Source organism: Cavia porcellus, unplaced genomic scaffold (genome assembly GCF_034190915.1).
Source record: "Cavia porcellus strain 051 isolate PalLab524CR breed Dunkin Hartley unplaced genomic scaffold, mCavPor4.1 scaffold_2, whole genome shotgun sequence".
NCBI lineage: Eukaryota > Metazoa > Chordata > Mammalia > Rodentia > Caviidae > Cavia > Cavia porcellus.
In genome coordinates, this window is record NW_026947485.1 from 99,105,928 (window position 1) to 99,130,185 (window position 24,258).

Below are 24,258 nucleotides of genomic sequence, written 5' to 3' on the forward strand. Positions count from 1 at the left end.
TAATATAAATAAGAAACAAATAAGAAGGAACCAAGATAGCAGCTATAATTGCTAAGTTTCTTTTTTTAAGAACATTGTGAAGCATGGCCAATCATGGACAAGGTTCCAATTCTATTTGGTGTAATGAATTTGAATTAATATTTCTGGAAAAAAATAACCTGGAGTTTTGGTTTCCTATGGCATTATATTACAAGAATCTAGCAGAATCTGTGCCTATAAACTTAATGAAATCATGTTAGAGTTTTGAACTCCTCAGAGAATGTTTTACTGTCTTAAGTGGTCAATGAAGAGCCTTAGTATATAATACAAACAAAAGACCATGACCTTTCTGTTGAGGATGTAGCAACTGGAAAAAGTCCAAAAGGCTCATCATAAATACATGAGCCCATACAGCACTTGTTTATAACCATCACTGACCATGCCTTGGGGAAGTGGATAGGGTAAAGCCATCCAGAAACACGGCATCAGTTCACCCACAGTGACCAAACACTACTTGGGAAGAGCAAGCATGACCATTATCCATCCTGGATGCAGTGTGTGAGATAAGGATTCTAAATATTCTGCAGAATTTTCATCAGGAAATCATAAACATCAGGTCCAAAAAGTGAGAGATTGAAAGTGACCTGAGGAAACGTGAAAATACATGTTCATATCAAATGGCCTTTTCAGATTCTTCTGACTTTAACAAGTCCATTCAAGGACACCAAACTCAAATTGCAATAGAAAGCATTCTGCTTTGAAAAAGTTTATTTTAACTATTTTAGGCATTTTGTAGTTAAATCAGGTTAAGTACTAAAAATTCTAAAAATGATGTCCTGACTTTTCCAAAGTCTGCACAACTTCAAACACAGATGAAGGAAGAAGCTCAGGGGAATTTAGCTCATATTCAGGAAACAAAATTTAGCCCAATTAAAAAATTCTTAAATGTTAAGGTTGAGAGATTTTTAACTTAAACCTGATGGATTTTGGTCTAGTTAGAAGATTGCTGAAGTCCATGTGGCTTATGTCAACTCCCATCAACCCCATGGTGTAGTCATTCTTCGAGAACGTTCTCCTGTACTTTTACTCTCTCATCAAAGTACACTGGTGACTTTCCAAGGCCTCCTGATTCTCTGAGACACAGCATGGGGCTCCCTATGTCTCTGGAATTACTCCCTGTAGGAAGGAACCTTCTCACATGCCCTGTATCAGCCAAGACGAGATACCAAAACCAGAGGGAGCTGACAGCTGATATTTCCCTCTCAGTCCTAGCTCTGCCCAACAGAACATTCTGTGATAAATAGTCTCATGCAGCTAGTGACTGTCCAAGTAAAATGTGAATACATTTCTTTGGGAAGTGTCTTATAAAGTATATATCCACAGGCTCTAGTGCTGGGGATTCTGGATCAACAAAGAGAGGCGGGGCCAAGCATCTGCCTTTTAAACAAGTTCTCCAAGTGGCCCTAAAGCTGGAGGTTCAGAAACTTTAAGGAGGGCACGAGTCTCTGGATGAGCTCCTGCTGGAGGGAGCCATCTACTGCTTAGGAACACACTACAGTAAAGTTATGAAGAGATATTGGGCGGGAGTCTATAGGGCAGAGGCTTCCTCCAATAGGTTCTGCTAAGAAATTAAAATAGAGCATGAGCACTGCCATGGGTCGTGACAGTTATTCAGATACTCTGAGGCCACAGCAGGTCTCCTCACTTTGCCCCTGCTCCAGGCCTGGATTCTTTAGCTCAAGCTACTAACCACTGCCATTATTTGAATCAGCAGCAAATATCCATGTATCCAAAGAAATGCCACACTCAATTCCACATGACAGCCCTTCATGTTTACCTTCACAGTGGATTCTCTTAAGCCCCATATGTAGCCTGCTCCAAGATTTGAAGAATCAAGTATACCTCAAGGGACAGGGAAAGGGAGAGGGAGTGGGAGAACGGAAGGACACTGATCCTATTTTCAAATGACTCTGCATCAGTGGTGGTGGGCCTATGGTATACAGGCCACAGTGGGCTGTTTGTATCACTGAAATCTCTAAAAGATTTGCCATTACTGGTCTACACAGCACATCTCATAGACTCACAAATATTTCCCATAAGTAATACATGAGTTGGATAAGGCTGCAAGATACAAGATAAACATACAAACTAACTGTATTTCTACATACTGACCATAAAATTGTGGATACAAAAGTTTCAATTTGATAATCATCTAAAATTGCTCCAAAGATAGAATAGGTATAAATCCAACAGATTATGTATGGAACTTTTGTGTTGAAAACTATACAACACTGAGGGAAGAAATCAAAAGTCCAGATAAATGGACAGATAACCTACAGTACAAATTGAAGAAAATTAACATAGTAAATATGGCAGTATACCTAAATTGATATAAATGCTTAACACATTTCTTATCTAAATCTCATCAAGGTCTTTTACATGGAAGTGAAAATAATTAGAATAACAACATAAATCTTGCAGAATGCAAAGAGTGCAGTGGAGAAACCAGCTTACTTGACTTTGAGGCTTATCATATAGCTTCAATTACCAAGACTGTAACACTGGCAGAGGGACTGACACAGACATCATGGAAATAGAATAGAAACCCCAGAAATAGATAAAAATGTGACAACTGATTGTCAACAAAGATACAAAAGGTACAGTCGCAATTGCCATTGCTGAGGTCATAATCTTGGTCCTTTTCAAGGGTCTTCATTCTGACCACACATCATTGTTCTCTCAACATCTCACACATGAAAATTATTCTTGGAATCCTCCTTTCCATTACACCACACATTCAATTGTTCATTGAGTCCAGTCCATTCTGCCTCCTGAACATTTTCAACTATCCAGTGTCTGCCTTCCACAGACGTTCCCTTGGTTCAAGCCATCTTACCTGCTCTTCCCTGGATGGGAACAATAACCACACCACTCTACCATCTACAGTGATCTTTAAAAACAGAACCCCCCTATGCTTATAAACCTTCTCTTCCATGATGCACCACTATCCTCATTAAAAAAGTAAGATCTTCATTACGGTGCAGAGGACCCTGCACGGGCTGCCTCCCTGCGCCTCTCTGTCTCACTTTTCTCCTCCTTTCTCACTCACATAATGATCTTCTTGGTTTCTGGAAAGCACCTTCCTTCTCCCTGGGGAAACTTACATAGCATCTTATTTCTCTCTCAAATTTACTCTACGTTCTCTGTCTGGTTCGTCCCATTCACACACAGCTTCAACGCTACATTGCAAACAAGTGTAAAGCCCCATTCTTTCTTTCCTTGCAACTTGACCACTACTGCCATTCAGTTATGGTTTCTGTAATGATCTGTGGAGTTCTGAGCTCCTTGACTATTCTATCAAGTGTCAATCATAGTATCTGTTGTAGGTAAATATTTGGAGAAAAAGCTAGCGGAGTGAAGGAATAAATGATCTCCTTAATACATTAAGAATTCTGATAAAGATTTTTTTTTGGTACCAAGGATCGAACTTGCGATCTTGCTCTTGCCAGGCAGGCACTTGTGTCACTGAGCTAAAAACCCTGGCTCCTCTGATAGAGATTTGTGAGGAGGAAAAGGGAAGCTGAGAGATGAACCCTGGAAACAGAAGTCAATTTCCTGGAGATAGTTTGTCATTATATATTTAGTCACTTAGCAGATTAGAGTTCCTGGTTCTACAAGGTTAAGTTTCTTCTGCAAGGGTAGATTGAAAAGAAATAGCACTCCATACTAGGCCTGGTGGTGCGCACCTGTGATCCCAGCACTTGGGAGGCTGAGGCAGGAAGATTGTTGCAAATTCAAGACCAGCCTGAGCTACAAAGTGAGCTCAAGGCCAGCCCGAACTGCACAGCAAGACCCTTTTCAAAAACAAAAACAAAAACAAAAAACCCAAAAAACAAAGACAAGAAAAGAAAAAAAAATAACACTCTATACTCAAGGAAACAAATATTTAAAAATAGTAATTCTTGAGAATGTCAGCATTGTAATTTTAAAACACTTATGGCAGTAGGAAACCAAAGGACAGGCTCCTCCTGTCCAGGTCTTTTCAGAACTGAGATGCTTGGCTGTCACCAAGACTTTCAGGTATAGAGTAAGACACAACCAAGTCTTCATTAATTTAGAAAGTCTAAAATAAAACAGAGTAAAGCAAAGACAGTCAGGGAAAATAATAAATATTGCCAGCCCACAGAAAACTGTTAAGTCATTCATACCTGACTATCAGAAATGACATGAACTCTAATCTTTCAGCACTAACTATCCATGGCTTTTTAAAAAAATTCCACTTTGCAGACCAGAAAATAGAGAGATTAAGCAGCATGCTATTGGAGGCCCAGATGAGCTTTAAAGCTTTTCTCCTAGAATTGTGGCCCACATCCGCTAGGACACTGTCAACCTCCAGGTGACCCACATCTGGCTTGCTCCAGGGAACCAGCTCCAATCATTCACTCGTGTGGCAAGTGCTCACTGAGGGTGGCATGTTAAGTTCCTGCTTTTGATCTTAAGGACATTCCTTTTTAGTAAGAGAAGAAAGGAATGTCCACTGGTGGAAATAAGAACAAAGTAGCTGACAGCTCTGAGGTGTCATGTTTGAAGTTGCACAGGGTTTAGCCAGGGTCTCCACATAGCAGGAAGACCAGGCTGGGACCTTCCACGCCAACCCCACACATACTCTGGTGATTGTCACCTTTCTCAGCAGCCACACTGCTCTCAGAGCTCCTGCTGCACAGCTCACTCTTGAAATTCGCTGGTAAATTTTCCTCCGAACTTGCAACATTTACTTCTTAGTTAACCCAAACACAGGAGTTTACATTTATCCCCATTAAATCTCAGCTTGTTAGTTTTGGCCCATTGATCCAAACTGCTGAAATCTTCATAATCCAGACAGCCTTGTGGGACACAGTTATCCCTCACCTTTGCATTGCCAGGAAATGTGGGCAGGGCACCTTTGTATGTCTTCATAGAGATGGCTGATAAATCACGGGCCAGGATGAAGCCAGGCACACAGTCCCAAGGCCACTAGGAGTAGCAGTAGTCCAGCTGTGCAGAACCGTCTGGGACAGTGGGTTAGTGTGCTCTGGAGAAGCACTTTGCCACCTTCCAATCTATCTAATGCCATCTGCACCCTGACCACACTGCTCTGTTCTGTACATGACAGCCTGAGAGATTGAGAGGTTACCTACACTAAATGTCTTACGCCCAGTGTTTGACAATTTTTAAGTGGCCTTCCTGCTATTGTTCTTGAGTAAGTGAATATGAATTAAATTTGCACCTTAAAAGATGCCTGGAATTGCTTCAGACAGAAAAAAAATCAATGTTACAGTTTTTCTAACCCAGACACACCCCAAATATAAATCTGCAGATTGCAGACTTCCCATGGCAACTGCCTTCAATCAGAGACAGGAACAGGACTTGCAAACAGAATGCTCACTGAGGTTGAAAGATGTAGGGAGTGTGATCTACTGCCCTCACTTTTAATTATCCTAAACTGGAAAAACGGATGTCTAAGCTGGCCAGCCTGTCCCATAAAGCATTTTGATCAAAGATGCAGTTTCACCACGCACCTGTCTGAGGAATGGCCAGAGAGTCCGCGGGGATCCTGCAGAGTTATGGAAGTTATAAACCTGGTCCCTGTAGTCCCATAGGCAGACAGCTACACTGTGAAAAATATTGCTCAGGGGAAGCTTTGCATTTCTTTAAACATTCAATTATAGCTATACAAATACAGATTTTAAGTGAATAGCAGATCTTTGCACAAATTAGGGATGCTAGGAGGCGAATAAAATAGATTCTCTCAAACAACTATTTAATAAAAATGCAGTCTTGCTCCATGAAGAATTGGTTTACTATGGAAGAGTTTCTGAGTAGGGATAATTAGGTGATTCTCTTTCAGCATTAGCTTCAGATTATACCTGTTATGATTTAAGAGGCTGAGTCCACTTTTATTTAGGTTTTAATTTTTATGCAAGTTTTCACTTAGAACAGATTTCTGAAAATTCAAAGATTCCATATTCAATAGGTAGACCTTTCTTGTCCTTCAAAAGTTGCTGGAGGCTTTTCAAAGGTCTGTTTTTCTTTTATGAATTGTAAACAGTAATATTTTCCTCTTTTCAACTATTTCCAAGGTTTTACAACATTTTGCTTTCAAACTAAAAAGTGTTTTTCCTAAAAGTCATATTTTCTTTTTGTAAAACGTTAATAAAATAAAAAAGTTTTCTATAAGCTTATATTCAGTTATGTCATGCTTATGATTTTAAAATAAAAACTAGGCAATATAGGAAATATTTTCTAACATTTTATTTACATTGATTATACAGGATTTTAATAACAAACATCATCTTTAATTACTGCATAGTATTGTTTCATAGCCATGCCATAATTTATTGAGTCAATCTTCTATCAAGTCTTAATTAAAATATTCTGCAAGGAACATCTTTGAACACTGACACCCAGTCTGTAGGCACTGAAGCAGGTACCAATCACAGATTATGTAAATTTAAAAAATTATACACTGGATTATTTACCTTTTGTGTCTGACAGCATTAAAAGCTAGCAGCATAAAGGCATTTCACTGTATTTATGCAATTGCAGATTTTCTTTTCTATTGATTGCCGGAAATGAGTGGTCTGTTTACAATACACACATAATTTGTTTAGGAAAAAAGTGAAGCATTTTGAGACATATATTATTAAAATAGTAATACTTGTATATTCTAACTATACCACTGCTAACACAGTGGAAACCTTAAATTTGGTATGAGTAATGTAAATAAAATAAAGCTATACAATATCATATGAACACAATTAAATACTTTCCTTATATTTTTGGAATGTAGGCTGAAAGGGAAGTTGGGAAGAGAAATAAATCACAAGAGATAGTTTTATGTTTTCACCTTTTCTAATTTTAAGATTATCTTATAAAAGGATTGGAGGAGAGTAAAGATGCCTTTTTAAATGATATTTTATACAAATTAGCCATTGTCTAGTTGTCTAGTTGTCAACACATATTGCACTCTCTGCAGTAATGTAAGGTAAATCATTTTCAGAGGGAACTAGGAACAAGGCTATTAAACCGCTTTACAAACGCAGAGAACCATATGGGCTGTAAGAAATCATTTCTAAATTGAAAGGCACGCTCATTATAAAGCTAAATAAAGAACTATATAAGGATATATGAAGAAAGATATATCCCAGCTCACAAAGACTATGAGATTGACTACAGAGACAAAAAAGAAAAGCTCTTATCAGTAAGAAAATACTAATGTTCACCATAATATTAACCAAAGTTATGTTTAATGGCAGGGATACATTTTTTGTCGTCCCCCCCCCAGCTAATGTTTGATTGTCTGCTGAGGAACACATTCTTTTCATAGCAAAAGCAAATGACTTAAGCATCTTATTGTCTTTTTCTGCCCTTCAACCTGCAGTCATTAACGCTAGCCATGAAGTTTAGCATCAGTCTCCCCTGTGATGGGTACTACGTCCTGCCAACAGCCTAATAACAGGAACAGTTGTGGCACAGAGACCTCTCCAACCAGCTGCCAATAATAACACCCAACTAGGGTGTGTGCCACCACCTGAAGCCTTTCTTTGGCTCTTTCAGAGAATACCTAATTTTCTTCAGGGACATATTTTCAAAACCATACAGCCATAATGTAAAGAACTTAAATGTCCCACAATATTCTTATATGGCAAAAAAAGACTACAAAAATATTTGCTTTTTGAAGACAGACATCTCAAAAGCAATACACAGTTTTCTGTTTAGATGTTTGATTATTCAACATAATACCTGTGGCTAAAGCTCTATTTTGAGGTCATCAGGTAATAAGAAAAGCTAAGACACATTACTTATTTATTATTTACAGAGTATCTGACCCACTTAATAGTTAGAGATATGCATGTAAGAAGAAATACAGAGGCAGGCTGAAAATCCTGAGGAGTAGCTTGCTTGATTTTACAGGGCCTATTTTGTCTGGCTTGCTTCGGAGGACCTTCAAATCAAAGCGCTGATACCAATAAATCATCTGACTTGTTTACACAGAGACCCTGATTCCAGTTTTTGTAACTCCATCCCCCTGGCAAGACCCTTCCTAGGGAAGCTTCTCTATTCACACTGTTAACCTTAGCACAGACCAGCACTTGACTGAGGAATGAGAACCAGCAGCCAGTACTTCTGCAAGAAACTGCTATTTTTAATTGAGCAAGTCTTAGGGAACTGATTTTTCCCTTTAAATACAGAGCTTATTAGATGAGATTATTCAAGTGGAATAAGCTGAGAAAATTAAGGGGAAATCCAGAGGGTCAGGAATGGCATGAACAGGATGGTTTTGACTTGTGACTCAAGACAGACACAGGTTCTACTAGGAAGCCGCAAAAAATACATAATAATAACCAAGTGGTACAGAAAAATATGTAATACTATTTCCTGGAAATTAATCTTATTTACAGAAAAGGGCCAAATATTAAACAAAAAGATAAAAATAAAGCTTTTCTGCTGGAGCCTAGCACTGAAAGATTAAAACAAACACTTTGAATTTCCCAGGGAAGAAAGATTTTGTACCTATTTGAAACTTCACATATAATTCAGGAGTCATTAAGCATCAACTAATTATGAAATAGTTATTTGAATGGACAGGGATCCTTAAATTCTATCCTTACAAAATCAAGCTGTGAAAAGAAAAGAGATGGAACTACAAAAAGCCCTGCAGTGTTATAAAGTTTACTTTTCAGATGATAAAATGCTTTATTTCTCCATTGGATAATTTTTAAAAATTAATTCCAGCCTCAAATCTGAATATAGATTACAAATCCACGTACTTAGTTCTGTTTCTCTAAAAGCCAACTTGCATTATATAGCACTTTTCCATCCAAATTGTCTTAACTTTGTCTTAATGTGCCAAAACCAAGAACTAATTTGACTCACTCATTTCTTTCCAGATTTATGATCAGTTCCCGTCTTTCCAGTTGTATTCGAACATTCAATACTTCTGGGTGATCCTGAAAGATAAACAAGGAGAAGTAGTTGAAACATTTGACTTTGGCTTCCAAATATCTGGATATGCTCCATAGGGATAGTCAACAGAGTGAGACAAAAACATTTTCTTCTAGAGAACATCCTGACACAACAAGTACAGGAGACCAGGGCAAGAGCTGGGGAATGTGATAGTGGTAATGACATGGTCTTTATGCTCTTTTCCTTCTACCATCTTCTGCACCCTTGGGACCAGCTCCACTCTAATACTCCTCCTCCATCCCTTACCCATCAGCTCTTTCCTTGGTCTTTTTTGTCTCCATTAAAGTCACCTTTATTTTCTGGCTCATGCCAGGCATCGGAAGTCATCCTTGAAGGCTTCCTCTCCCCTTGCCAATTCATCTGATCCGTGTAACAGTCCCGATCGGTCATCCTCTGAGACATGAGCACCACAGTCTAGGCCTCACATCCTTCCACCCTTCTTCAATTCAAACCACATTCTCTCACCTGCATTACTGCATAACCTTTCTTATCCAGATTCCTATCTTTGCTTTCTTCTTATTCCTTCTGCAGTGGCAATGGGAGGTTACCTTTAAAACACTTGATCAACCCATCCTTGCTTAAAAGTAGCATACACTGGCTTCTCACTGCACTGATAAGACACCAGTTCTCTACTGTGGCCCACAGTGTCCCATGTCTGTGGCCTGACCCTCATCAGCCTCCATAGCCAGCTACATTCTGCTCCCCTTACTTACCTGGGGCTGGCCAACCCGGCCTGGCCAGTTTCTCAGACACACTGAGCTGCCTTATATCTCTGAATCTCTGCTCATGCTGGGATTAGCTTGAAAGCCACCTATTAAAAGTAGCCTCAACTTAGCCCCCACCCTAACTTTGTACTCTGCCCTCTATTCTTTGTCCAGCCTCCTGTCCTTTCCTTCCAAGAAAGCACATCTGTCCTCCTTGTGATAATACAGTATGTCGATTTTTGCTTGTTTGTTATACTTTTGAAGTTGCTCAACAAATAACAGAAGTTCAATTAATACTGAGTGAATGAACAAATCAATTAGTAAACAGGGCAAACAGCTCTACCTGCCTCTTTCCCTTTTTGGTTGTCAGATGCCCCCGCTCTCTTCTCCTCTGAATTCCAAGAAAATCAATGTGTGTCCATTTTTGAGTGGGAAAGGGCATTTGTTTTTCTTTTGTCCCAGAAGCCCTGTGCTTCATGTCCTTCCCTAAGAATGTCTCCATGCAATAATACCCCTAAACCTCAGCCTCCATTCTCCCAGCCTTGGGACTGGGATACCCTACCCTCCCATGGAAACCAAGTCATTGACTTTGCACCGTCAGAAAGGACAAAATGAATTTTTTACCCCAATTTACTCTCTATAGGCCCTCTCTTGCTGCTTCTCTTTCAGTATGTCCTCAATGATTCTGGAGACTCAGGATCAAATATTCTCCCTTCTCTTTAGTAGGTCTTTCACATATCCTATGGGGCATTTCCCATGAAGAGAATTTAAAATCTTAAAGTATATTTCAGATAATTAATGCTTTTTTTCATGCTGGTGATGTTTGAACACTGTGAGCCCAGCACATCTAGGCATGGAGCCATTGCTTCCCAGTTCAGGGGTATTGCCCAGGCTGGTGTGCAAAGAACAGGAATGGTTTAATCATAAATGGCTCGGCCAGTCTGAGAAAGGACCAGAGGCCATCACAGCTGTCTATATAAAAGAAGGTTTCTTGGTAGCTTAAGACAAATGGAGGAGGAGGAGGTGGGTCATCTCAAAGAACAGGCAGACAAAACCAGTACAAGTGATGTTAGCTCTAATTTAACTGTTTTTGCACTAATAGATAAGCACTATAAGACTAAGAAGTCCCTGCATAGTTTTCTAATATTTTACATTTGAAGGCACAGTTCAAGATGTTTTAAAAAATATCACAAATGAACTAACCATGTGTTATCACATTTTAAGAGAAAATGAATTATAGATTCCAAATACCCAAAATTAAAATATTAGTTAAAATAAAATAAAAATTTTAAAGATCATAACAACTGAAAGGTCACAAGGGAAAAATGAGAAAACATCCGTTAATCAGGACATATTACAGCAGAGTCAAAAGCTCAAAGACTCTTTGCTCTATTTTAGGGTAATGTTAGTGAGATTTAAGTTAATTAAAATAAAATTGAAAAATCAGTTGCACTGGACCTATTTCAAGGCTCAACAGCCTCCTCCAGCTGGTGGACAGCGCAGATGTGGGACATGTAGGCAAGGTCTACTACTCAGCTCTGTATGAGCGATAATGACTTCAAACTGGTAGCGTCCAATTGTTGCTTAAGTAACAGATATTTTTTAAATGGGAGCCTCCAGGGAATGATAGCTGGTGTACACATAAGGACTTTGTAAATGCGCCTCGAGGAGGGTCTTCTGTATGATTATTATCACCCATACAGCTAGTATCTTCTATATAACTCTTCTCTGCATTATAACTATTTAAAGTAATATCCTTTAAACTGGAAAATGATATTATTTTAGAAAATTACTTCAGATTAAGAGTCAAACTGGTGAACTTTAAATGTATAAAATACATATTTTCTGGGTTTAAACAGGTTTTGTTTTTCATGGATTCATAGTAGCAAAATACTACACAAACCTGTCAATTTATATATTTTGACACCAATATTTATGATTGATTGGGTTTCTGAGTTTTTGATGAACTTTAAGAATTAATCGTTTTATTCAATCTTATGTAACATTAAATCTATACCACTTTTCACTTTTTTTTTGCATTGAATCCAAGGCCTCTGCATGGAGCTATGTTCTCATTCCTCTTCTGATTTTTTAATTTTTGAAACAGTGTCTCACTAAATTACCTAGGCTGGGCTCAGATTTGTAATTCTGCTATCTCAGCCTCCCAGAGTTCTAGGATTTCAGGTATACACCCATTCAACTAGCTCATGTCACTTCTTTCATATCTCAGTATATAAAAGTGTTCTGTTTCTGTGTCTTTCATAGGGACTTCTGCTTATATTTGCTTATATGACTTGGATTTAATTACAAATAGTTACACAATATTTTCTCCAGGGTTTACATTATGTACTCATTAATAATATCTTAGAAGAACAACATTATTAGTTATATTTACAATAAAATAATAAAACAAAAGTTTCAATATTCTGTCGATGTTTCCAAATATCATATGTAATATCTTTGTGTGTGTATTCTTAGGTGTTCTATATATGTATATATATAAATTTACTTAATTACCTTACAAATTATGTTTGCCTAAGATATTGATATACAGATCACCTTCTTAAGGAGACATCCCAACAACTGTATTTGTAAATAAAAATAAAGTGCTAGGGACGTAGCTCAGTGGTAGAGCATTTGCTTAGCAAGCATGAATAAGACAAAAACAAGGTTTAATCCTCACCTAATCAAGTAATAATAGCTATCTAGTGGCACCACTTTCCCCAAGAATTAAGCTAGTTTAAATTTCAACATTTGTACTAATTCTATATAAAATACCTACAAAGACTATTGTAACATTCCAGTGTTAACATTTTTTGAAAGAGTGTGTTTTCCCAGAGAGATGAAAAAATCCTTATGTGATGATACAGACAGTTCAGGAGACATCCAATGGGGAGACTAAAATAAAGAGCTGTGTTAACACCACTAATTGCACTAGACTTTGTAGTTCAAATACATGTATTCATTCCGTTTTCTTTTGATTGTTATCCATTGGAGATAATGAACTAGCATTGGTGAAACACAGTACTCCTTGCTATAAAAATCAAATACTGATTATGTTAATGGAACGAGTTTTGATGGATCTTTAGAGAACTACATTTGCTGAATAAATCAACTAAGTGCTAACCAACAGGCCAGAAATGTTTCAAGGGTAATTATAATGCTATCTGTTATTAGGAAACTATACTCAAACAAACATATAAAATATTTTAGTGTGATTTTTTAAAAAGCCAAGAAAATAATTACAACCAGCCTTCTGAAAAATGTATGCTATTGCTAGGCTCTTAAAAGATCCCTGAATTAGTTTTCTAGGACAGTCATAAGAAATGCTACAGATTGAGTTGCTCAACAGAGATTTATTGTCTCAGTGTACTGGCGGCTGAAATCCAAGCTCAGATCTGGTTTCCTCTGAGGCCGCTCCTTAGCTCTTAGGTGGCTGCCTTCTTGTTGTGTCCCCATGTGAACTTTTGAATGTCTGCATCCTAAACTTTTCTTATGAGGACACCAATCAAGTTGGACCAGGACCCACCCATATGACCTCATTTTACCTTAATTACCTCTTTAAAACTCCTCTCTCTAACATGATCACATTCTAAGGTGTTGGAGGTTTATGACTCCAAAATGCGAGAATTTGGATCTGTGGGATGCAGTTTAGGCCAGAACACACCTTCATACCACATTCCTTTTATTTCCGCCAGAGGTCCATTATCCTAACATTTCTGTTAATGATTATCATGACTTCATTTACAGTTTTATTGTTTACATATTTCTTAGCAACAGATTGCTTAATTTTACCCAGTTTTGAACATCATACATTTTCTGTCCTCCTATGACAACCGGTTTCTTTTACTTGGTCTTCTTCTATTTGTGGAGTCATCCATGCAGTTGGGTAGCTAGAGTCCCTTTATTTTCATAATTTTGTAATATTCTATTGCATGAGCAATTATATATCCACTCTGCATAAATTTGTGGATTTTGGGGGATATTTTTCTGATCACTGTCCTTACACAGCGGCGTGCCTACTGGACAGAAGTGATGTTCTTTGCTATGGAATCTTGGGGTCTTCATGCTGGGGTCTGCACATGTTTGCCTACTGGAGAGCTTTCCGTATTCTCCAAAGCACAAGTTATGTGCCCTGTTACTGGATAAATGTTCCATCACACCATAGCCTGATGAATATGTGGCAAAAATTTAAAGAGTGAAGCAAGACTGAGCTGATGAGTATACCATTTTATCTTACTGTAATTTTAATTTATATTTCCCTCATCAGGAGCAGAAAAAACACCCCGTGTTTGTGGGACATTTGATTTTCCTCCTTTGTGATCATTTGCTGTGCTTTTTTATTTGCTGTCTTTCTTCCTTTTTTCAACTTGTTTTCGTTGGTTTGTATTTCTTTCTCTCATTCTGGGTGTAATGCCCTTGTCTGCTGTGTATATCACAAACGCTTTGTCCTCACTTGCAGCTTGTCTTTGGATCATTTTCTTTGTGTTTCGGAATGCCTTGTTTTAATAAAGCTCTTGATGATTTAAACTTTTGTGCCTCATTTGAGAAACACTTCTCGACTCCAAGGTCAGAAATCAGTTTATGCTGTCTTATAAATGTTTTACATTTTTGCCTTTCATATTTAAGTCTTTATCCTACACAGACTTGTGCCAAGTACAGAGTAGAATTCCAATTTCACTTTTAAAGTACTGTTAGCCATTTGTCCAAGCACCGTAAGTTATTAAGTGCATTCATCCTCTCTACTCTGTCCTAGCATAAGAGGTCTTGTGCTGCCCTGGTGTCTTGCTATCCATCTATGCATCCTAATACCCTTATTGATCGCTTCTGCTCTACGATGAGTCCTGACAGTGGGAAGGTAAGTCACCTCCTGGCACAGAACATTGCTGCCTGGTCTTCCAACTGTTCTTCTTGCAGAGAAGCTAGCGCTCAAGCTTCTCAGTCAGGGTTCATCTCTTTTCCCTGGCTGCTTTTTTGATCTTTCTTTTTCTTCCATATTCAGCAGTGTCACTGTAATATTTTTAAACCCAGTGTTTTTTTATTTGTTCACTTTTACTCATTCTATTTGAGTGAAAGTAGTATTCCCTCACTCTCCTCTTCCCCATGGTAGGATTATTTCATACTCACTATTCATGTTGTTTTTCTCCAGAAGTGCTCTGGCCCCAACAGATATTAGAGAAATTAGGGAGGGAGTGGTTCATAAGCCAGTGAGGCTAATGGCCAAGGGAGAATGTGGGCTGGGTGAGGTTCTACCCAGACATCAGTCAGAGCAACCGATAGGAAGTACCAAGGAAAGACCACAGATAGCGAAACTGGACAGGGGTCTGGAGAACAAACATTCTGGAGAGCACAGGAACATTTCCTACACAATTCTGAGCAGGAGTGAAGGAAGAAGTTGTTCAGAGAGAAAAATCACTGACCTTGTAGCAAATTCTCACCAACAAAGGTGACAAGAAGTCATGGCAATGGTCTACAGCTTCCTCCTTCCCCCAAAGGTTTACTGAGGACTCTTTTACTATTTTTTAGTTCTAAAAGACAACTGGATCAGTGTATTTTTTTCTGATGGAACCAGCTCTTGAGCCATAAGGCATTGGTATTTACTGGTACTCTTAACTATCTATATGCATTCACATGTATGTGACACATGTGCACATGCGTGTTGTGTGTTATAATAAGGACCTTGGCTGATAGTTTCAACTTTTTATAAGGTATTTTCATGAAATACTTCTCAGTGTTTTTACTTACATTCTATTCCTAATCTCATCCAGAACTTAAATCCAACTTCCCTTGTTTGGAAACGAATTCCACCTCCAATTAAAAGCGTCATGGCAGGGGCCTCCTTGTCACTGTTTATCAAGTGCTCCACCCTTAGGAACTACAGGACTTCCTCCCAGAAATAAGGTTTGGGCAGGCTTCTCATGGGCAAGTTGAGGTAAGGTTGCAAAGAAGGGTCTGCCCAGGGTGCTGTTGCCCTCTCAGACTCCCAGGTGCCAGTGTTAACTCAGAGGTGTTCCACAGTACACTTGGCCACAGCATCCTACTTAACTAGGTAGTCTAGAAGTGCAACCAGTGATTCACTATTCAGCAACAGGTTCTTCATTTCCTTGAAAGCTTCTTTGTTGAGCTACTTTTCTTTAATTTGTGTAGCTGGGGGCTTGCCTAAACTTGAATTTCAATTGTTTCATCAATAATGGCCATAAAACTCCCGGAGTCAATAAACGTAGCTTTTCATGAATGCAAGGGAGCTCATTATCTTCCCTCTGATGAAAGGATGTACAGGACCATCCTTCTTGGTTCTTGTTTCTAAGAAGAGCCAGTTTTCTATGACTTAAAAAATCTGACCCTAGGCATGAAATTGACATCATGTGGCATCAGGAAGGCGTCAGGACTGGCAGAAAGGAGGGACTCACCACTCAGTGGTGGCATTCATCCTTCTATCCTCACTGCACCCTCTCGCTTCTCCTTTCACAGACTGTGGCTCACTCTGAGCCACATTCATTCATCTCAATCACTGATACTGGAAGCTCAGAGGGATCTAATTTTTCAAGCAAAACAACAGTATTAAAACGTTGCCTTCGAGGGAACTCTGAAATAACTAGATCCCTTTCTGGCACTAAATAAATGCTTCAGACTGCAGCCTGGGCATTCATTGGGCACAAGGGAGTCATTTATCGCTATGAATATTTAGAGGCAATCTTGATTACCACTTTAATATTAGTATACTATTTCCTCAGCCTGTAATAAACATTCAGCATGAAATTTAGAGAGGACAAAATTGAATTAACTGCAGTAAAACTTAGTAAGGAATCAAGGTACTGAAGCACGGTCACAGGATGTCCCTGGCTTGAGACCTACTAGTTATTAACATAAGAGATGATGATTTCTATCCATGAGTTAGAGATACTTTTTCCAGTAGAAAGTTGAAATTAACAGGCAGCTTGTCGACATGTTCAGAATGGCACATATTCTACTTTGATAAGATCTGCTTTTGAAAGACATATAATGCAATTTTCGGTTGTTTATATGTTAAAGTGCTTGATTATTTGTAGCATGCAATGTTCTGACTGCATTCTATGACACAACCATCCCCATTTTCAGCTTACATCTCTCCCTCCTCATCAGGAAAAGACAGACCCACAGCCTGCTTTGGCCCAAGGAGGGCTTTCAGCCCCACTTCTGATTTCATTGTTATTGGTGTGATCACTAATTCTTAGTTTTTTTCTTTTTGTGTGGCACCAGGAACTGAATTCAAGGCCTTCACCTTGAGCTACATCTCCAGCCCTTTTTACATTTTTGTACTGAGACAGCATCCTGCTAAACTTTCAGGCTGGCCTCAAACTTGCAATCCTCCTACCTCAGTCTCCCAGAGTGCTGGGATTATAGGCGCATGTTATCACATTGGTTTAATCCTTAAATTTACAGCAAACAGCTTAGATTTCCATTTTAGGTTTAGCTATAGCCAGAGCATGTTAAGGTCTCATGTATCATCCAAATACTTCATCTTAAGTCACCTTTCTTGCATCTGAAACCTGTGGGATGGCCGTTCTCTGAGTACTTATGGGCATCTGAGAATCAGTGGATTCTGAGGCCATCATTAATAACCTGTTTCTTTCTCTAGCTGACTGGCAAATTGGAAGATGGAAGTGACACTAAGACTTAACAGAAAGCAATCTAGAAAACAGCAGGAGGCAGATTGCTCAATATTAATGTATTGAAAATTCAGCTTTTGACTCTTCTTGGAGCTAAAACCCCACCAGTTGTCTCTTCCTCTCCTGCTAGTTCACTATTTCCACTGTTTCCTTCACCTTCCTCCATTCACAGATATACTTTGGAAAACTCTAGAAATATTCCAGTTAAAGTGAAGAACAACAGAAGCCATCTCTTTTAAAATACCATTTCTGAAGTGTTGCTGCAGTACAAAAAATCAGGAGTTTACTGGATATACTTTAAAGAGGAGGAAACATTTTCATTTAGAGACTATAATTTCCTTTAACCAAATGGAAAAAGATTAAAAATATTAAAATTAATAAATGACTATACAAGAATATTAAAGTAATCTGATAAATATATAGAAGTCTATGAAGGAAAGTTAAAACCTGAGAATTCTTTTTCTGACCATGAAATTGGTCATTTTGTAAAATACAAAAATAAAATTTTTGACTTGGTGAGTAGTCTAGTTAATTTAATTTCATGAAATGTTTGACTTCTGGGAGAACATAGAAGATAGATAGCAGCAGCTACAGAGGCTCTCTGAGATACCCCACTTAAAATTCAGGAATGGTGCAGGGCAAGAAGTCCTAAGCAAGGGGAGATATACCCTGCCAACCCAGGAACGAACTAAACTAAGAGAAACCAACTGGAAATGCAATCCCGGTGCTATAACAGGAGCAGATAAGGTCTCAGCGTGGAAGCTGGAGCCCACTCCACTGGAAGCTGCAATTTGAATTTCCTGCAGCCACTGCTGCATCCCAATCAGCACAGCAAGGAGAGAGGCGCGAAAGCTCTGAGAGTGGGAAGCAGCGAATGGAGTTGAGAGCAGGACTGGCCGGGAGCCCTGCATCGACCTACGGTGAATGAGTGGATCAGGGACCCTTCCATAGAGTAGGAGGCTTCAGCAAAGGACATACTGGGACCAGACTAGCCGGAACAGGGTGCTACAGTGTCCTTAGTCACATATTCCCCTCTCAAGCAAGATTGGTGGTGGGTGCCTGGCCTGGGTGACATCGCTGACTTAAGACCAAGTAGGCTAACCCAAACCAGGTCCCAGCACCTGGAGGTGCACCCTAGCAGTGAAGCCTTTGGTAGGTGGACCTGGAGGGGCGGGCCCAGCATAGGCTGCCCAGGTCTGTTTCTCCCAAGTATACTGCAGTGGGCAGGAACACCTATTCCGCGCAATTCAAACAAACTGTAACCGACAAAGAAAGAAACTGGGCCTCCTATATATGCTTGTATGGAAGGAACAAAAAATATGGAAAGAGGGAGCAACAAGAAAGGGTCCTCAGCCCCCAGTCCTGAGAAATATGCAATATCAGACACAGCACCAATAGACATAAAGCAATATCTCCAGAGCCTCATAGACAAGTTCAAAAATGAAGTTATTAACAACCTAAAGCAAGATATAAGTAGAATAGTTAGAGAAATGCTAAGCACCACCCAAGAAAAAACAGATGGTGGAATGGAAGAACAGAAAAAAAGGGGAGAATTGTTTGATGGAGAAAATAGAGAAAACATAGAATACATGAAGCAGGTTCAAAGAGATTACCAAATCTCTATCGAAAGCTGGCATAACAGCTTGAAAGAAACTGAGGATAGATTATCTGAACTTGAGGGCAGATTTGTAATGTGGGAGCATGAAATGAAAAACTTCTTAAAAATAACAAGAAAACAAACAGCAATAATACAAAGACTAGAAGATGACAAGAGGATCTATAACTTAAGAATTAAGAACATAAAAGAAGAAGTAGGGACACAAATAAATGGACTACAAAAGCTATTCACAGAATTAATCCAAGAGAATTTCCCTAATTTAGCAAAAGGTAAAGATACTCAGATGTATGAGGCATACAGGACCCCAGCCAACTACAACTCAAACAGAGCTACACCCAGGCATATAATAATCAAAATTCCAGAAATCCAATATAAGGACAGAATATTAAAAGCTGTCAGAGACAAGAAACAGATCACTTACAAGGAACACCCATCAGAATTACAGTAGACTTCTCGACACAAACCATCAAATCATGAAGATCATGGGGGGAAATAATTCAAGCTTTGAGAGATAATAACTCCAGCCAAGATTGATATATCCTGCACAACTGTCCCTAGAAATTGATGGAAAAACAAGGTGCTTCCAGGATAAAGAGGAACTAGGGGAATTTGCTACCACCAATTCAACTGTACAGAGAATACTACAGGATATTCTAAAAAAGGAAAATACCAAGATTCCAGAAATAGTGGCAGAGAGGCCACAATGAATGGAGCAGAAAGCGAAATGAAGAAGACAAGCTGCCAACAAACAACAGAAAAAGGGCTCAACAGAAATGAGGCAGAGAAGATTGGATGATACGAAGAGCTATTTTGGAGAAAACAAGACATCATAATAGCTAGGGCTGATTTAGTATCATCTTGTTTTGAAGTCCCATCAAGCTTTTATTCTTCTATCTCCATAGGTCTTAACATGTTGTATCTTAGTGGATTTTACTATATGTGATAATATAAGCAAAAACTTTTATAGACAAGGAAATTATACAGAAACCATAGTTCATTTTCTGTTAGTTGGTTCTAAATACCCTGTAATACTGTCATCCTCTTGAATGGTTTTACAATGTCTGAATATGTTTGGTTCTACAGTATACAAAATTATACTCAAAGATTTCAAGGAAAGAGACACTGTGGTAACTACTTTTATGTCAGGATATATTGTGGTGAAACACTATTTTGCTTAAATGGTTATGTTTTGACCTGTGCTGTTCTGTTGCTATGCCCTCTTTTATCTCAATCTCCTTTTTTAAATTATTTACTTTTTTATCTTTTTAATTAAGGGAAAAATAAATAAAAAAATAGCAGAATACATTATAGTAACCTACTTTGATTTCCTATTACCTTGATTTGAAACCCTGTATTGCCCTCACCATCGTGTTTTGACTGATTTTCCCCTATTCTGCTTAGCTTGATAGTACCAAGTTCGAAAGTATAGGCAATAACTGTGAAGACAATAAGATTCATTATGACATCCATTCTGGTTGACTATTATCTTCTTTAAAGTCTTGTAATGTCTCCAGTGTTTTGGTTTTATTCTTTACTGTTCAATTTTATTATAACTGATGATATAGGCAGTTCTTCTTAAGATAGCAAGAGGCAGTATGGTAACCATTGTTGATCACCTTGTATTTTGTTTTTACATTATCTATTATGTCCATCCTTTTGATTTGACTGACTCTGTTCTGTTATGTCACATTTGGTTTTACTCTACTCAAAAAAAGTAATAAGAACTGTGGGAGTAATAAAACCCAAAATGTGTAATTGTCATTGTACAAAAGAAAAGAAAAGAAAGTGCTCTAAAAGTTATAACTGCATATATGTTTAAGTGTATAAGAATAGATAACCATATTACTGAGTTTTGTTGGATCATTGAACAAAACTGTTTGCACTCTCACTGTTTGAAAGTCCACTTTATATGCTTTAATTTTGTAACTTGAACAACTATTTCTAAGATGAGAATATGTAATCTATTAACTAGTGATTTCTTACTGTTTATTTTTTAAATTTTGTATTACTTGTACACTTTTTCTGTTGTTTTTTTCTTTCTCCTTAAATAAAATTAAAAAAAAAAGAAAATTCAGCTTTTATTTTACCATCCTTCTTCATATCCACCTCTCCATCCAAAGGGAAGGCTGGAGTAATTCCCAACTAACTGAAGTTCTTTCTTACCTCCCTTTATTGGTGACCCACTTGACTTAGACTAAAACCAGGGTTTCCCCGTCAGGAAGGGTGGGTCTAGCCTCTGCTCACCCCTTGCCTCAGCTTGTCTCCTTCCTATGCTTGCTCACCAACTTCCAACTGGCTGTTAAACTAAACAAGCCTCCAGGTCTCTGTGTCTTATGGTCCTGCATTGAAATGACCTCAGCAGGTGCCTTGTATGGCCTCCTGCTGGTGGTCCCTGCCTCTAAGGGACCTGACCATTCAAGTGGCTTTGTTTATCCCACCCACCAATTATGCCTCTTCTTAGCATATTTCATCATCTGTGCTAATTCATTTGTGATTTTATTTTCCTTTTTTTATGGTGTACATGCCACAGGGAAAGAGAAACTTTTCACCCAGAGGAGGGCCCCCTAAAGGCACCTGTGGGTAGAAGTGTAGGTGGCAGAAAGACACTGTCAGGGGAAAGGAGAGGCCCAAGACTGCAAGCCTCACCTCAGGAGGCATAAGAGGAACCTATGCACTCCTGTCACAATGTCCCTGAGCAGAGGGCTGCAGTCCTTCCTCGGATCTCCACAGACTGCCTGGCTGGCCGCAGACACTGAGACTTAGTGGGAACCAGTCCGTATCCAAGGAAACTAAGACTTCCACAATGGGGCTGTGCTGTGTTCTTCCAAGGTGAGGACACAGGGTTGCTCTGAGAGCTGAATTCCTTCCTTCTCTTTTCCTTCCCTGTGCTGGGAACTTCCTTCCCAGGGCCTGTATTTATTAGACAAGCATTCTATCGCTGAGCTATACCCCACCCCATGGGTATCTTACATTTGCACATGTGACTCAATGACACTCTTTACTAACCTAGCTCCCAGCACTCTCAGGTCTAAGGAGAGGATTCTGGATCCTCCTGCTTATTTGCTTGAGAACTTAGTGACTGAGAACCCAGAATAAGGTAAAGAGGCACAGATCGGGGCAGCAGAGGGAGGAGTAAGGCTCTCTCTCTCTCTCTCTCTCACTCTCTCTCTCTCTCTCTCTCCCTCTCTCTCTCTCTCCCTCTCTTTCTCTCTCCTTCTCTCTCTCTCTCTCTCTCTCTCTCTCTCTCCTCTCTCTCTCTCCCTCTCTTTCTCTCTCCTTTTCTCTCTCTCTCTCTCTCTCTCTCTCTCTCTCTCCTCCTCCTCCTCCTCCCTTCCTCCCTTTCTCTCTCTCTCTCTCTCTCTCTGAATCTTGATGAAATGTAAGGCAAAGAGTAAAGGGTGAGACCAAGAGAATTAGTATTCAGAGCCTTGTCAGGATGGCAGTGATGCTGAGGAAAGTCAGAGAAAGGAGGCTTTAGGAGGCATATTCTACTTCACGGGCCCCGGGCTGCAGCATTGGACTCTAGACCTGATGGTGATTCAGTGGTCCCAGGGACAGGCAGGGGGATAGGATGATGTAATGACGTGGTAGCTGGAGGACAAAACCATGTGGTGACACAATGACTTAGAGACACAACTGTGTGGTGATATGATGGCATGGGGACAGTAAAAGGTGGCAATACAGTAGCTTAGGGAAAGGACCACATAGTGATAAGCGGCCAAGGAGATACAGTCATATGTTTACTTTATGCTTCTGAAATCAGCCTCCAACTTACACCAACTTTGCCAGGTATGGTTACAGATCCTTGGACTTATGTGATCCTCTCAATCCCTCATATATTCAGACCTCTCTATCAACAGCAAAGATATACTTGTTCATCCAAGTTGGTCACCTGCTTATGGCTCAGGAACATTAGGATGCAGAGTGAGAAGGCCAGAGGCCAAGAGCTAAGATGGGACTTCAGCATTCTCTTAATGGCCTCCATGGGACTTCTGCAGCTCTGGTATCATGGGCTCAGCACCCTGCATACAAGAGTAACCAGCCTAGGGTGAATGTTGAGTGTCAGTAAAAGTAGGATCCATCATGAGGAGTATTCCTTGTATGAAGAAACCTCTGCCAGATATCAGGACCTAGAGTCATGGGGCACCCTCAGACCACTTCAGACTACCTCTATACACACACACACAAAAAAAATGCCAGGAAGGTGACTGGGTACCTGACTGACTTCAAGTACATCCTAGCTTGCAAGTTTACAACTGTGGAATAATTTTTTGACCTTTGACAAAAAAATCAACAATAATTTTAATAACAAAGAACGATTTCATTTTATCTTGGGAAAGTAATATTTTTTCATTTAAGAGTCTACCTGATAGGAGAGGATTCAAGCTAAAGATCTACCCATACGTGGACCCCAAGGCTTGCAGATCAGCCTGTGTGGGCCTATTTCCTCACTAGGAAAATGAGGAGACCAACACGTTTCCTGTTCACATCAGAAAAACGGAACCCTCCAAATTACAGAAATATACCTGACTGGGCAAAATGAACCGTGATGGTGTGATCAGGTTAAGGACCTTGAGATAAAGTCATTATTCTGTAATATTTGGATGGGCCCAGTATAATCCATGGTTCTTCTAAAGCAGTGAATCCTTTATTGCTGGAGTCAAAAGATGGCACATGAAAGGCACCTGACCAACTTTGCTCCCTTTGAAGAAGGAACAAAGAATCCCTGATCCCAGGAGTGGCCCTTAATTTATAGCTTATGAAAACATACAGACCACTCCAGCTGTGAGCCAGCAGAGGCCACACTGGCTGGGGGAGAACTAGGATGGAAGCCATGTACCATCCCCCATGAGCCACTGGAGGTTGTGCAGGCCAGGGGGAGAACTAGGATGGAAATCACCCCACCACACTCCCCTGGCCCTTCCATAAGCAACCAGCTGATCCCCTGGCCCTTCCATAAGCAACCAGCTGATTTGAAAGAATGCAGGCTGAGATGATGGCATCTGAAGTAAAGAAATAACAGATGTTTCTTTTGCTTATGTTTTCATAAGCTGTAAATTGGGGGCCATTCCTGGGATCAGGTCTGATGTCAGTGATCTAAGGAACTATTTAGAGGACAAAATGTGATAGGAAAGCATGGTAGATTCCGAACACTCTTAGTTTTGAAATCCAGTATAGGGTTCTCACTGTTTTGTTTTGTTTCATTTTATTGTTCAGTTTTATTCCCTTTGAAATAAAAAACAAAAAAACAACAAAACCCCAAAAAGCAAAGCAAAACACACAGACCACTTCAAAGAATCTA

General features: G+C 39.4%; 1 protein-coding gene across 1 annotated transcript in view; it reads right to left on the minus strand.

Annotated features, from left to right (window-relative positions):
* Adam12 (ADAM metallopeptidase domain 12) overlaps positions 1 to 24,258 on the minus strand; it is a 349,026-nt gene that overhangs the window by 233,540 nt on the left and 91,228 nt on the right. Inside the window, exon 3 of the mRNA XM_063244913.1 lies at positions 8,896 to 8,969. Within this exon, the coding sequence (XP_063100983.1) occupies positions 8,896 to 8,969 (74 nt within the window). The remainder of the gene's footprint in view (positions 1 to 8,895; positions 8,970 to 24,258) is intronic.